The sequence below is a fragment of the Equus caballus genome, chromosome 1 (genome assembly GCF_041296265.1).
Source record: "Equus caballus isolate H_3958 breed thoroughbred chromosome 1, TB-T2T, whole genome shotgun sequence".
NCBI lineage: Eukaryota > Metazoa > Chordata > Mammalia > Perissodactyla > Equidae > Equus > Equus caballus.
In genome coordinates, this window is record NC_091684.1 from 130,373,148 (window position 1) to 130,389,665 (window position 16,518).

Below are 16,518 nucleotides of genomic sequence, written 5' to 3' on the forward strand. Positions count from 1 at the left end.
TCAATGGGTATAGTTTCAGTTTTGCAAGATGAAGAGAGTTCTGGAGATGATGGTGGTGATGGTTGCACAGTAATATGAATATATTTGATACCACTGAACCATATACTTAAAAATGGTTAAGATAGGGGCTGGCCCCATGGCCTAGTGGTTAAGTTCAGCATGCCCTGCTTCAGTGGCTCAGGTTTGGTTCCCAGGCATGGACCTACACCACTCATCAGCAGCCATGCTGTGGCAGTGATCCACATACAAAATAGAGGAAAATTGGCACAGACGTTAGCTCAAGATGAGTCTTCCTCAGCAAAAAAAAAAAGGTTAAGATGATAAAGTCTATGTGTGCTTTACCACAATAAAAAAAAATGGAAAAGAATTTTTCCAAGAGAAGAGGAAAAAAAGAGATGAATGTTAGACTTCTCTAAATGAATACTGTTTTATAGTTTAAATTTTTAACCATGTAAATGATGTATATAATATTAAAATTAGGTTAAATCAAAAAGAAATATCAAAAAATTGAAAAGCTGAGGACACTGGAATAATTTTTTTTCAAGATACTAAGAGAAAAATCTGTCAACCTAGACTTCTATACTTAGTAAGACCATCTTCTAAAAAATACCCTAAATCTCCCAAAGAAGGTGTCCAGGCAGACTGGGTTCCCTCATATAACTGCATTCCCTCCTCCTCCTGGTTTGAGTGGGCTAGTTTAAGAAGACACTTAGAACTGCCCAAAAATCTTGAGTTAGAAAAGTAAAGTGCGGGGAAGGTGAACCTGTCTGCCCAGGCTCTCTGGTGAGTTTCACCACATCAGTCCCCATCCCAAATTCAGAGAATGCCCTAGCCCAGCTTCCACTGTGCCTGCCCCAGGGAGAATATGGCTCCTCTTAAGAGCTGGCTAGGCCCTGGGTAGGAAAGTAGGTCAAGGTGTTGGTATGAATTGATTTATAACTTTTTAAGATAAGACATAAAAGAAGCTGGCTTCCATCTGTATTCTTACCCTAGGACCCACAAATGTTAAGAGTAAGTCTAGCATAGAGGCAACAGTTCCTAGGCTCTCAACATTCACAGTTGTTCACTTTATTACTGTGCTTTACAACAAATGTGTTCCATAGAGTAACTTGTATGTAACAAACATTACATTAAAAAAGATAAATGAAAAATAGATGGGGCCGGCCCCATGGCCGAGTGGTTAAGTTTGCGTGCTCTGCTTTGGCAGCCCAGGGTTTCACCCATTTGGATCCTGGGCACAAACATGGCACCATTCATCGAGCTATGCTGAGGCAGCATCCCACGTAGCACAGCCAGAAGGACCTATGACTTGAATATACAACTATGTACTGGGGGGCTCTGGAGAGAACAAGAAGGGGAAAAAAAAAAGATGATTGGCAACAGATGTTAGCTCAGGTGCCGATCTTTAAGAAAAAAAAAAAAACAGATGGAAGGAAGGAAAGAGGAAGGCCAAAAAAACTAAGGTTAGTGTTTAAGGTAGCTTGATCACTTACCATCATTCTTTAACTCCCTTCTGTGCCAAGAAGCTCATTGACCACATAAATCCACAGAGTGCAACTCCTACAATAATAAATATATATATATACTATTAGTCATAAAATTGTCAGAAAATCATATTTATTCATAAAAAGATACAAATCTCATGCCCACGTTTCTCATTATATTAAACAACAACAAAAAAATCACTCCTATATTGCTTGTTTGGATATAACACAGCATATTTTAAATACTCCATGCTGAACACCTCATTGCTCACAAAAAAAAAATAATAACAGAAGAGAAACAGGCTTCAAAGTTTTTTCACTACAATCTATAAAGACACACACTTTATATCTTGACTCAGTTCACACATGCATTTAACAGAAACAAATAAAAGTTTCATGAAGTAATATTTATCCCTATTGTGTGAAATCCATTCTGACATTTCCTTCTCTATTCTATTTCATTTTTTAAATGCTGTTTTCACTGACTTTATATCCCAATAATAAACCCCAACTCAGTACACAAAATACTGTGTAACCTCTCTTTAAGAACTTTCATAAACTAAGATTTCATCAGAATACCTTAATTACCAATTACATAAAGCTCTACACAGAACAGATCTTACTTTTCAGGGCACCTATTTAACGTGGACAAATCTTTACTCAAAGAAATCCAAGGCACAGAAACTAGAAAGAACACAAAGGAAGAAGGAAATTGCTAGAAACAATGGCCTAACCCTGTAAGGAGAGCTAATGAACAAAGAAAAGCTAGCAGTAATTGGAACCAAACCTTCTTCTGGGATGAGAGCCTAGGTCATTTATCCTTTGTCAAGTGAATCTGCTCCTTTTAAAATGCAGCACCTCAAATGAAAACACATGGACACAGAAAAACTTATACACAAGTATTCATAGTGGTGTTATTCATAATAGCCAAAAAGTGGAAATAAGCCAAATGTGGTATATCCATACAATGGAATATTATTCAGTCATAAAAAAGAATAACATGGATGAACCTTGAAAATATTATGCTAAGTGAAAGAAGCCAGTCACAAACAACCATATATTTAATAATTCCATTTATGGGCTGGCCCCGTGGCCAAGTGGTTAAGTTCGCGCGCTCCGCTGCAGGCGGCCCAGTGTTTCGTTGGTTCGAATCCTGGGCGCGGACATGGCACTGCTCATCAAACCACGCTGAGGCAGCGTCCCACATGCCACAACTAGAAGGACCCACAACGAAGAATATACAACTATGTACCAGGGGGCTTTGGGGAGAAAAAGGAAAAAAAATAAAATCTTAAAAAAAAAAAAAATAATAATTCCATTTATATGTAATGTCCAGAATAGGGAAACCATAGAGTCAGAAAGTAGATTAGTGGTTTCCTAGGGCTAGGGTGCTGGAGGAAAATGGGAATGACTGCTGATGAGTACAGAGTTTCTTTTGGGGACGGTGAAAATGTTCTAAAATTCATTATGGTGATGACTGAAAAACTGTGTGAATATACTGAAAATCATTTCTTAAATCGGTGAATTATATGGTGTCTGAAATCTATCTCAATAAAGCTGTTATATTTTTTAAATGTAGTGCCTCTGCTCACAACTCTCCAATGCCTCTCCATCTCATTCAGAGTAAAGCCAGTCCTCACAGTAGCCTGCCATGCCCTAAACTTTCTAGCTCCCCATACCTCTCTGACCACATCTCCTACTCCTCTCCTCCCCTGGTTTTTATTCCATTCCAGCCACACTGGCCTCTTTAATTTCCCCAACATACCAGACACACTCCTGCCTCAGGGCTTTACACGCACTAGACTCCCATTAGGAACACTCAAGATTTAATCTGTCTTTGGTCACATATCCCTTTCTCAGTGAGGCTGTCCCAAGTACTCCATTTAAAATTGCAACCCATTTATCCTGACTCCAACCACTGGCAATCTCTATCCTGCTTCTCTTCTAGAGCACTTATCACCTTATATTATTTACTTACTTGGTGTACTGTCCACCTCTCCCCACTCACTGGTTTTGCTACTGCTTTAGCCCCAGAACACACAACAGTGCCTGGCATTGAGCAGGCATTAATTAAATACTTATTTACTAATGAACGAAGCCCATGCTAAAGCACCTTTGCTCACCTTGCTCCTTTCCTCTCACCCTCTCTATATTAAAAGCCTATTAATTCTTCAAAGCCAGCTCAAAAGTCATCTTCATGAAGGCTACTCTGTTTTCCCTAGCTGACAGGGATCTTCAGCTGAATTCCCAAACCATTTCACCTGTATTCTTTACCTCTAAAAAGTGAGAAAAAACGTGATATAGTGGAAAGAGGTATCGGAGTCAACCAAATCACTGGCTATCTGACATTGAGAAGTCACTTAACCTCTTTGAGTATTGATATTCTCATCCATAAAAATGAAGGCTAGGTATTTTACCCAAGAGAAATGAAAAATTTTCCACACAAAAACCTGTATACAAATATTCACAGCAGCTTTGTTCAGAATATCCCAAAACTGGAAACAACCCAAATATCCATCAACAGGAGAAGAGATAATCAAATTATAATATATCCATATACTAAAATAGAAAGCAATAGAAAGGCATAAACTACTGATACACACAAAATGGATAAATATTACAGACATTATACTCAGAAAAAGAAAGTGGGTGCAAAAGAATATATACTGAATGATTCTATTTATATGAAGTTTTAGAACATGCAAAACTAATCTTAGGTGAGAAATATTGCAGGAGGGTTGCCTTGGCTGAAGGAGAAAGACTGGGAAGGAGCACAAAGGAACTTTCTGGAGAAATGGAAATGTTCTACATCAGGATTGCGATAGTGGCTCACGGCTATATATAAATTTTTCAATACTTATTAAACTGTTCACTTAAAAAGAGGGTGCACTTACCGTATATAAATTATACCTCAAAAAACTGATTTAAAGAAAAGGACACAGAGTTTACGGGAAAAAAATCCCTAATTTACAAAGTTGTTAGGAGGATTAGATGAGAAATATATCTACTGAAATCAGGAAGGCACAGTGGGAAAGAATGCATGTTGATGTGGCACTGAATCCCACTTTAGCTAATTATAGTTACTGGTTATATAAACTTGGACAAGTCATGTAATTCCTCAGAACTTCAGTTTTCTCTTCTGTAAAGAGAATAATATCTACTTTACAGAGCTAAATGGCAGCACACTAGAGTTTCCATCAGTTAACACAATATCCGACACACAATAGGTACCCAAATAAATTTCAAAATAATATATAAAACCTAGCACACAGCCGATGCTCAGTAAGTGCTATTCTCTTTTCCCTATTTCCCTTGTCAGAGAGTTTTCTTCTCTACTACATTTTAAGATCCTGAAGGACAAGATTATATCTGAAAAACCTCTTTCCCCTACTTAAGACAGTGTCTTACAAACAGTAGGCACTCAATAAAGATTTTGAAGGGAAGAAAGGAAGTTGGATGGCTTGTTGATTAAGCAGACATACCTTCTTTTGGTGATTCTAGAATCAATCAGTAAAGCTGTGTACTTAGCCTTTCCAATAAAGACAGTTGTAGCCTAGATATCAAACTTTTTTAAGGCAGACACAAAATTTGATGTACCATGTGAATTTATGTACCATATGATCCATATGCACTGGAAAACAGACTGGAAACAGACAAGAAGTAATGTGTAGTAAAGAGCATAAATTCTGAAGTCAGACCTGAATTCAAATCCCAAGACTGCCACTTACAATCTATGTAACCTTTAGGCAAGTTAACATTTTTGAATCTCAGGGTTCACAGCTCGAAAATGGGGGTAAAAATATCTGCCTTGTAGCATTATTTTCAAAAAAGTTATGCATGAAGCACCAAATAGCACAGAACCAGTACTCAATAATTGGTAGTGTACACCACTGGAGTTGTGGGTAATTTTTTTCCTTGCTCTTTTCCAGATTTTCTGTAATGTAATTGCAATGCAATTACAACTTTAAAAGACTGTAATGATTTAAATTTAAATATACTCCCAAATTAAAGATTAAACTCAGCTTTGACTAAAATTTTCAACCCAGAGACCACAAATTGTAATTACCATGCCTTTTTCTCCCCAAGGGGAAAAAAAGGCTCAAGACTGAACTGCTATCTCTTAAATCCTACCAGATACTGGTTTACTCCAAACACATCACTATGTGTCTTGTGTACTACTACTCAATTTGACACCTGACAGGTTATTGTCTCAGCCTCTGAAATGAAAGGCAGTGGTACTTAAGATACATGAATTTTTTTTTTTTTAAGTTAAATTCAAGATAGCTCCAAATGCACTTGGGCAAACAGGTACTACAACGTATAGATTAAGAAACATAAGTAGAGGATGTACGTGTCACAGTATTTAAATACGACAAAGTATTTCTGGGAAGCAACCCACTTAATGATATGAATAAAAAGCTGATAGAGAGCAAGCAAGCACGAGAGCAAGAGCCCATGTCAGGTTAAATGGTACCATTATGTCTGGTTAAAAAGGCAATAACCTCATTTCTCCAAAAAAGATATACAAATGGCTAATAAGCACATGAAAAGATGTTGAACATCATTTGTCATTAGGGAAATACAAATCAAAACCACCATGAGACACCACTTCACGTCCACTAAGATGGCTATAATCCAAAAGACAGCCAGGCATTGGAGAGGATGTGGAAAAACTGGAACCCTCATATCCCGCTGGTGGGAATGTAAAATGGCGCAGCTGGTTTGGTAAACAGCCTAGCAGTTCCTCAAAAAGTTAAACAGAGTTACCATAAGACCCAGCAATTCCACTCCTAGGTATACAGCAAAGAAAAATGAACATATGTCCACACAAAAATTTGTACACAAATAATCATAGCAGCATAATTCATAACAGTCAAAAAGTGAAACAATCCAAATGTGCGTCAACTGATGAATGGATAAGTAAAATGTGGTATATCCACACAATGGAATATTATTTGACCATAAAAAGAAATGAACTTTCTCAAAAAGTCAACACTATGGAGACAGAAAAAAGATCAATAGTTGCCAGGGGTTGAGGGGAGGGTGGGATGACAGGCAGGGCACAGAAAATTTTTAGGGCAGTGAAAGTACTCTGTATAACACTATAATGGTGGATACATGTCATTATACATTTGTCCAAACCTATAAAATACATAATACCAAAAGTAAACCCTAATGTAAGCTATGGTCTTTGGGTGATACCGATGTGTCAGTGCAGGTTCATCAATTGTAACTAAGGTACCACTCTCGTGGGGAATGTTGATAATGTGGGAGCTGTGCATGAATTGGGGCAGGGAGTATATGGGAAGGCTCCATACCTTCCTCTCAATTTTGCTGTGAACCTAAAACTGCTCTAAAAAAATAAAGTCTATGAAAAAAAAAAAGGAATGAAGTGTTGATACATACTATAACATGGATGAACCTTGAAAACATTATGCTAAATGGAAGAAGCCAAACACAAAAGACCACACATTGTATGATTCCATTGATGTGAAATGTCCAGAGTAGGCAAATCCATAGAGAAAAAAAGTAAATTAGTGGCTGCCTAGGGCTGGCATGGGGGGTAGGATGAGGAATAGGGGAGGGAGGCCAGGCTTGGGTAATGACTGCTAATGGTTAAGGGGCTTCATATTGGGGCGCTGAAAATATTCTAAAACAGGTTGTGGTGATAGTTGCACAATTCTACGAACATAATAAAAACCACTGCAGTGTACATTTTAATGGTTGAATTTTATGGTGTGTGAAATATATCTCAATAAAGCTGTAACATAAAAAAAAGAGCTAATTCCTAATCTAAAATTTCAATGATTCAGTTACTACTTTCATATTTGCCGTAACTACCACCTAAACTATTTACATTTTTCTTTAAATAGAACTACATTTTTACCTAAACTTTAAAAGAAAATTTATAACACTACCATAAATGAAAAAAATCAAAATAACATATTTAAAATGGATATTAGTAAAACATTGGCAGTGCTACTCAAATTAATGAAATTTGAGAAATTCTGGGCTATAGCAAAACAATGGCCAAGGAGAAGATGGAGCACAAAAAAAACAAAACAAGTCAGTAAACAGGGAATGAAAACTAGGACTGACTGGGCCCAAGTTTCTGAACAAGCTGCGACCTGTGATAAACTGAATTTTATGTCTGCCTTAAAAATTCTGTGTCTGTGATAAACTGAAGTCTCACTCATCTTACCCTGCCCTGCAGTCCCAGAATATCTGTGGAGATACCTAAGAGTCCTAGAGATGGAAATGTCAAGACTGGCTCAAGTGCCAGGAAAGGCCTACTTCTCTTTTCTTTATCAGAGTTTGGGTGCACAGGTTCTGAAAAGGCACGAAGTAAATGCCATACCCAAAACAGTGAGAAGCCTGATAGCAGCACTACTCTAAAAAGTACAGGCCCATCTAAGTGAAACCAGGAGAGTACATCTATCCATTGTTCTCCTTTGCCAATAAATTGTAGAAAAACTGAGGTTTGCAATCACAGTTTCTCTCTGATGTTCACAAAATCTATCACCCATGCTTTTGCCTCTTCTGTAATTTAAAAAAAATCTGAGTATTTGCCTTTATGAGTCTGGTACTTAGGATCAGTAATTTTTCATGCCTTTGCTAAGTGGAAAATAAGTGTATTATGGTAAAAAAAAAAAAAAAGTATTTTGAAAAGCAAGATAGACATTTTATAATTCCAAGTTGTTTAACAAGGTTTTCAATTCTGATCACTTCTGTATGTACTGCCATGAGTACATCAACCAATAGGCATTTATTTTCTCTGATGAACCTGACGTTTCTCTTCACAAATACCAAAATTAGTTCTCTTTTCCAATACTAGATTAAAAGCAGACCTAACACATACTGAAATCGTTACAAATGAAATATGACGTCTGAGACTGGCTTCAAAACCATGGGGGACAGGGTAGCTGCACAGGTAATTGCTGAAACAGAGAAACTAGTACATAGCAATTCATATTACTATTCTCTCTACTTTGCATATGTTTTCAAAACCACATGTAATGAATTTACTACTTTAAGAAGTTGTTATTAAAAAGTAATTAGGAGCTGGCCCAGTGGCATAGAGGTTAAGTTTGCGTACTCTGCTTCAGCAGCCCAGGGTTTGTGGGTTCAGATGCCAGCTGTAGACCTACATACCACTCATCAACCATGCTGTGGCAGCATCCCACATACAAAAGAGGAAGACTGGCACAGATGTTAGCTCAGGGACAATCTTCCTCAAGCAAAAAGAGGAAGATTCGCAACAGATGTTAGCTCAGGGACAATCTTCCTCATCAAAAAAACAAAAACAAAAGAAAGTAGTAATTATTTTAGCAAAGCTTCATGAAATCTCTAGTGTTTCAGGTCAGACAGGAAAAAGTCTTTCTATAAATCTTTCCCTCTAATACTTTTTTAAGGTGGGCTCCACCAATGAACTGTAGATATTTTCACTGTTTATATTCCACAAGAACTATTGCCAAAGCCAAACATATTTGTGAAAAAGGTTACCATCACAGCAGAAAACTGGAAACAGATTTTTTTTTTTTTTTTTGAGGAACATTAGCCCTGAGCTAACTACTGCCAATCCTCCTCTCTTTACTGAGGAAGCCTGGCCCTGAGCTAACATCCATGACCATCTTCCTCTACTTTATATATCGGATGCCTACCACAGCATGGCTTTTTGCCAAGCCTTGCCATGTCCGCACCCAGGAGCCAAACAGGCGAACCCTGGGCCACCGAGAAGTGGAACGTGTGCACTTAACCGCTGCGCCACCAGCAGGCCCCTGGAAACAGATTTTTATTAACGACTTATCTTAATTTTGGTTATACAAACCATTTGCAGTTTTCACTTCTACAATTTCAGAAATGTCAATTTCACAATGGATATCAGATTGCAACATTACAGAGAATTCTGTTTAACTTCCCACTAAAGACCACCACCACCACCTTCTAAGTGTTTAAAGAATGTTCACATGGGATTCCTAAAGAATTTTTGCAGCTCCTTTAAAACTAGGTTGGGGGGCTGGCGGGTGGCACAGCAGTTAAGTTCGCACGTTCCACTTCTCAGCAGCCCAGAGTTCGCCAGTTCGGATCCCGGGTGTGGACATGGCACCGCTTGGCAAGCCATGCTGTGGTAGGCGTCCCACATATAAAGTACAGGAAGATGGGCACGGATGTTAGCTCAGGGCCAGTCTTCCTCAGCAAAAAGAGGAGGATTGGCAGTAGTTAGCTCAGGGCTAATCTTCCTCAAAAAAAAACTAGGTTGGATTTTGGTTGGCTATGAAGGTGAAAGAAAAGACAGAATCTCAAGTCCCTTCATTTTATCTTTAAAAATTCCTGTAAAGCGGCTAAATAAAGCTTTTAATAAAGTCAGTATCAAACCAATCTTTTAGTGATTCTTACATATTTATGAAGTTGTAAGGACAAACATTTTTAAAGTCTGTATTTAAAATACTATAGCTTTTGGATCCCACTCACCAAAATTACTTATAAATGCATGTGTATAGTACCTGATTATGCTTCCACGCATAATCCACCAGGTGGATTGATCTACACCACCAAATGGTTAACTACAGAAAATAAAAAATTGCAGCTCGAGGGAGTGGAGAGAAAGAAGGAAACAAGAAAGCATTTGTTGAAGGCTTCCTGTGGATCAGGAGTGGTTCTAAATTCTTTACAGACACCTCATTTACTGGCTATCGGCAAATCTGGGAGGTGAATAATATTATCCCAATTTTACAGATGAGGAAATCAAGGATCAGAAAAATTAAGTAATCTGCCCAAGGACAAGCAGCAGAGCTGGGATTCAAACCTCACAACAGTCTGCCTTCAAAGTTATCATATCAAAGTTCTTCTCACAAAGACAACTTCCCAAATTATATTAACTCTTTGATTAATCAAAATATAAAGTCTTTAGAGGTTATTTATTATTCAGATCATTTCAATATGCGGCATAAATCAATCTGCACCTAACACATTTTGAGAAAAAGTCATAGTTAACAGAAAAAATACAAGAGCCTGAGCACTAACATAAATTGGAGTGGGGTAGCGGTCAGACCCCCAAATTCAAGTCTGAAAGCTTAATCCCAGATCACTATTCACCGGGGGATGACATGGGGGCAAGAAATGCCCTCTCTGAACCTCAGTTTCCCCATTGGTAAAATGGGCATAACGCCTATCCCATCCTCCTACCTCGGATTATGAGAATGAAATAGTTCATGTTGGTGAAACCAATATGCAAACTATAACACATGTACGGAATCACTATCTATTCAGTAAGATGAGTATATCGAACAGCTATTTTCATGGAAAATAACTAGAGCAAACAGAAGGAGGGATACAGTTTGCCAGCAACAGGAAGCTGCTCTCAGGAAGGCGGCCGCATCTCAGGAGAGCCGCTTGACAGCAGCAGGCGCTGCTCGAGGAGCAGTTTTCTGTCTGCCTTCTAACAATCCCGTCCCTCACTGGCGGAGGGAACCGCGAATGAAGTGCTAGAAAGGCAGCACTACCAGGGGCAGAAGGCTAGGTCCTGCTACTTCCAGGTGTGAGGCCTTGGTTAAACTCTTCGCCCCTCAGGCCTCAGTTTACGCATTTGTAAGATGGAGAGACCGTTCCCGCCCTGCTTCCTGGGCAGAGCTCAAACCAGTCACGGCACAGGGAAAGCGTGATTAACCTCGCCGAGAACGAGAGGCCAATGGCGATCAGCTGTCAAATGAAGGGCTGGGAGGGGGGCTCCTCCGAAAGGCGCGTGCAGTGTGGACATTCCAGAAGCCTCGACACGCGCCGCGGGGCCGCCTCCTTGAGGGGGTGAGGCAGCCCGCGGCCCACCCCTCGACCCTTGGGGTGCGCGGGGTCCTACGTCCCTCACACCTCAGCTGAGCCCGCAGGGCAGGCCCAGAGCCTGCGCACCCCCGTCCCCAGGCCTCCTCGGAGGACCCCCGGGCCCTCCCGAGCGGCTGCAACTACCCTCCCCCAGCAGCCATCCCAGTCCCTCTCCTCCCTACTTGCAGGTGAGGGGAAGGAGCGAAAGGGCGTACCCCGCCGCCATTTTGTCCCCATGGCTCCCCGCAACGCATTCAGCCAGCCAGCGCCCTAGGCCGGGTCTGCGCGACGCGCGCCCCTCGCGGACACTCACCCCCGGCGGCCCTGCGCAGTTCGGAGCGGCTCCGAGCGTCCCGCCGGAAAAGGGGCGGGGCGGGCCGGCTGCCCGGCGCCCCACGTGACTCTCAGCCGCGGCCGCGCTGCTCTTGGCCACACACGCCGGCCGCCCGCGCGCATGCGCACCTCACTTCGCGTTGATGGGCCGCCGAGACTGGAGGCAGGGCGTGGGTTCGTTTTGGTTGTCGGGACGGGGTTGGTTTTCGCGAGTTGTTCTCTTCGCTAGGCCGCGCTGGCACTGCCGCTCTCCAGCACTCAGTTTGTTCTCTCTGAGTCTCTTCCCTCCTCCTAGTTTATCACCACAGTTAGTCCCACAGAGGTTAAGGACCTAGAAGTCCGCCTGAAAAAAATCGGTGCCTGTGCAAAAGCTTCAGAAAAGCACGCAGGAGTACGCCAAGCACGGCTTATCCTTCCTGGTAAGGCTTTATTCGGCCCCTCGTATGTGGCAGGCGGGGAAGGCTCGAAGTACAAAAATCTAACAAATGTGTTTCCTCTACTTACAAGACAAAACACACGAATTAAATAACGATGTTTAAATCATAGTTCTGAACAAAACAGAAAAGACAACGCAGATCATAATTACCAAATGAATATCTCCCTTCCCACTTTTCATCCAGCTGGGAAACTCGGGCTATTTACCCTTTCCTCTCCCTTGTTACCACAATAAGCAGGAAGTCATGGACTCCAATAGATCTACCTCATAATTAGTGCTGTGAAGGCAGGAACCATAGTTAGCTATGTTCTGGCTCCTCTCCCCTCTTGACTTTTCATAAAACTTGCTCTTCCATTCACTTATTTAACAAATGTTTATTAAGCACCCACCATATGTCAGCTGCTATTTGTTCTAGATGCTTGGAGTTAATAAATAAATTCAAAATTGACCATAGAGGAGCCATTTTTAAATGGAGTCAGACCTGCCTTTCCAGAGAAACTGCTTTGCTGTCTTGAACCTTGGACCCGGCCAAAACAGCGATTGTTTTAAAAGCAATTGTTTTACAAGCAATTGTTTGAGAAGTCAGCGGAGAACCAACATCCTGATCACAAAGACTGAGGATGGTGAACTTTCTGAAGATAGAATCAATAATCAAGCAATGTTTGGCTAAGACGACCTCTCTACCTCCAACTCCAATTAAAGCCAGTTAAAATTCTTTGTATACAACCTCCCTTCTTTGCCTTTAAAAGCCCCCGACTTTTACTCTCTAGAGGGACACTATTTAGGTTTCTACCTGAATCTGTGCTCCCGGAATTGCAATTCTTGAGACCCCAAAAACACTTCTTGCTTCTCTTGCAATTTATGCCTCTTACTTGTTGACAAAACAAAATAGATAAAAAATCCCTGCCTTCTTGGAGCAAGGTGGAGACAGACAATAAATAACATAATAAATAAGTTACATGGTAACAGGGAGGTGACAAGCATTACAGTAAACAAATGAGTAGGATAAGGAGGATGGAGTGGGGAACATACTGCAGTTTCATAAAACACGGTCAGGGCCTTATTCCTCTTATCAATTATCCCCTTTCTCCTCTCCTTTTCATTCCCATAAGCGTTTAAAAAATCTCTCCCATTTTGAAATCTCCTACCCAATACACCAAACCCCACTTCAACCTCTGCTTTCTTTCTCCTCTTTACAGATCTGCACTTTGCAGCTACATTTCTCCAATTATCTAAACAAGGATGTCTCCAATTCCTCAACTACTCCTCCTGTGTATTAACTCATGTTATTGCACTCTGGGTTCTGCCTCACCAGCCTAAGGAAATATTCTTCCCAAAGTCACTAGGTACTGCAGATCTTATGGACATTATCATCATGACCTAACAATTTTTCTGCATCAGTTGACACTCCTTCCTTCCAGGAACACTTTCCTTGCCTTCCATTCTTACTCTCTTGATCTTACTTCTCCATCTCTAACCACTCCCTCTCCATCTCTTTTGAAGTCTCCTCTTATTTCTCTCATCCTTTAAATGTCAGCTTCCTTCAGGGATAGGTGCAAGCCCTCTCTTTTCCCACTGGACATGCTCACTCTGGGTGATTGCTTCTTTTTACATAACTTCAGTTAGTATCTTTGTGCTCTGGATTTCCAAATATGTCTCTCCAGTCTTGATTTCTGCTCCTGAGCTCCAGATCTACATGGTTAACTACCTCGTCACCTCCACTTGAACCTCTTATAATCAACAGGACAAAATAAAAACCACTTATTATCTTTCTCATATACATATAAAACAGCTTTATTGAGATATAATTTACATACCACACAATTTACCCATGTAAAGTGTTCAATTCAGTGGTCTTTAGTACATTCACAGTTGTGCAACTATCACTACCAACAATTTTAGAACATTTTCATCACCCTGGAGAGAAACCCCATACTCATTAACAGTCACTTGCCCATTTCCCCTTAATCCCCTAAGGCATAAGCAACCACTAATCTACTTTCTCTATATATAGATTTGCCTATTCTGGACATTTTATATAAAGGGAATAATGCAAAATGTGATATTTTATGACTGGCTTCTTTTACTTAGCATAATGTTTTTAAGGTACAATGACATTGTAGCATGTATCAATACTTAATCACTTTTATGGCTGAATAATATCCCATTGTGTGAATATACCATGTTTTATTTATCCATTCATCAGTTGATGTACATTTGGATTGTTTCACTTTTTGGCTGTTATGAATAATGCTGCTATGAACATATGTGTACAAATTGTGTGGACATATGTTCTACTTCTCTTGGGTATATGCCTACGAGTGGAATTGCTGGGTCATATGGTATCTCGGTTTAACTTTTTGAGGAACTGCCAGACTGTTTACCAAACCAGCTGCACCATTTTACATTCCCACTAGCAGGATGTGAGGGCTCCAATTTCTTCACATCCTCTCTAACACTTGTATTGTCTGTTTTCAGATTATAGCAATTATAGTAGGTGTGAAGTGGTATCTCATTGTGATTGTGATTTGTATTTTTCTAATGACTAATGATGTTCAACATCTTTTTATGTGCTTATTGGCCATTTGTGTTTGTCTTTGGAGAAATACCTATTTAAATCCTTTGTCCATTTTTTAATTGTTACCACTCATTATATTTTGCCAGAAAATCTGTTCCTATTATTGCTCTGCCAAATATTCTGGTGCCCCTCCATGAAATGCCCCTTCCTCAGCTCCACTGATGGAAGGCTTGACCATGCGACTTGCTTTGGCCAATAAAATGTGAGCAGAGGATCAATTCCAAACAGAAGCTTTAAGAGCCAACTGGTGGGTTCACCATGTCTATTTTCTGTCTGCCACAAGACCAGCAGTTTGTTTCAGAGAGAAGTTGTTCCATCAGCCCACGTTCCAGAGTGAAGATGGCATGGAACAGAACCCTAGCTGGTCCCCAATGAACATGTAGCATTTGTTTTTATAAGCCACTCAGCTACTTGGTGACATTTGTTACTGCAGCATATCCTAGCCTGTCCTAAAGGATACACGTGTCCTATGTGCTGTGTGACTGGCTCTACTATCACTCCAGGCTCATTGACATGGCCTACAAGACCCTGAAGATCAGGCCTGTTGACCTCTCCAGCCTCATTGCCAGGCCATTCCCTCAACCACCCTATTCTCCACACATAGTAAAATATATTGAGACCCTGGAATTCATTTTTTCCTCTCTCTTTCTCACCCTACCCTGGGCCTTTGTCCAAGTTGTTCCTTATTAGTGGAATAATAATAATAGTTATCTTTGCCTAAGCATTTTCTATGTGCAAGACAATATATATATATGGCCTCATTTCATCTGACAACAACCCTGAGAATTAGGTAATTTATCCCATTTTACAAATCAACAAAGGCCGTAGATTTACTTTTCCTAGAGCAAACAGCCAGAAAGGGGTAGAGTCAGGATTTGAATCCAGGTCGGTTTGAATCCAAAGCCCCTCTTTGAGTCATTATGCTATAATAATAGCTGGAGGTAGTTAGTTTTTATTGAGCATTTACTATGTGGCAGGCTTTATGCTGAAGCACTTTGCATGGATTATATGTAATCCATGTGAATAATTACATGCAATAGAAGTATAGAATAGTGGTATCCCACAGCAGTTGACTCTGACTTTGGAGTCAGATTATGTAATTGTATGACCTTAGGAAAATTACTGACTCTCTCTGAACTCCATTTTCCTCATCTGTAAAATGGAACAATAAGATATACCTCAACGGGTTTCTGTGATTAAGTGAATCAATTTTTAGAAAGCACTTAGAATAGCTTAGCATATAGCTAGAGCTCAAATTATACCAGCTATAATGTTTACTTTATCATCTAACCTCACAACAAATATATGAAGTAGGCACTATTATGTAACTGCCCCCTTTCCGTCAGCTGCTTTGTCCTTTTCCACCTCTTGACTTCCAACAACTAGTCCCTCCAGAATGCTCCTGCTCTTCTTTGCCACCTGGCAGACTCCCACTCACCTATAGGACCTACCTCAGATATTCCTGCCTGCCCTGCTGCAGCATGCTTGGTTGCTCCCACTGATGGGCTTCCAAAACACTTTGTACAAACTCTGATAGTTAGATCCCTTTGAAAACAAGGAACGAGAACTCACGCAAGTGAAAATTAGGGTTTACTATAAGACTGGAACTGAAATGCAGAGGGCTTCAGAACCAGCCATTCTCACCTCTCTCAGGTGGATCCCCTGGCTTCTCTGCTTTTTTCTGCTTCTGGCAGTAGGAAAGAAGCCAAAAGATTTCCCCTCTCTTGCTTCCTCTCAGGCATCATCTCCAGTGGCTAGTGCATCTCTTCCATAGCTCTAGTTCCCCTGGGAATCTCCTTCCATGATTCTAGATTCTGCCTGACAGCCTTGGCTTTGAGGTTCTGATAACATCACCTCTTTCCATTGTTCAC

At 40.4% G+C, this 16,518-nt stretch overlaps 1 protein-coding gene across 50 annotated transcripts in view; it reads right to left on the reverse strand.

Moving 5' to 3' along the window:
- The window catches only part of SCAPER (S-phase cyclin A associated protein in the ER), a 521,075-nt gene that overhangs the window by 481,107 nt on the left and 23,450 nt on the right, over nt 1-16,518 (reverse strand). For 21 of the 50 annotated variants that reach the window (XR_011438966.1, XR_011439156.1, XR_011439026.1 and 18 more), the window contains exons 1-2: nt 11,614-11,760; nt 1,494-1,560 (exon numbers count right to left, since the gene is read on the reverse strand). Coding sequence is in view for 23 of the 50 variants with exons in the window: in XM_070268179.1 (XP_070124280.1) it covers nt 1,494-1,499 (6 nt within the window). In the remaining 27 variants the exon portion in view is untranslated. 50 annotated transcript variants of the gene reach the window in all.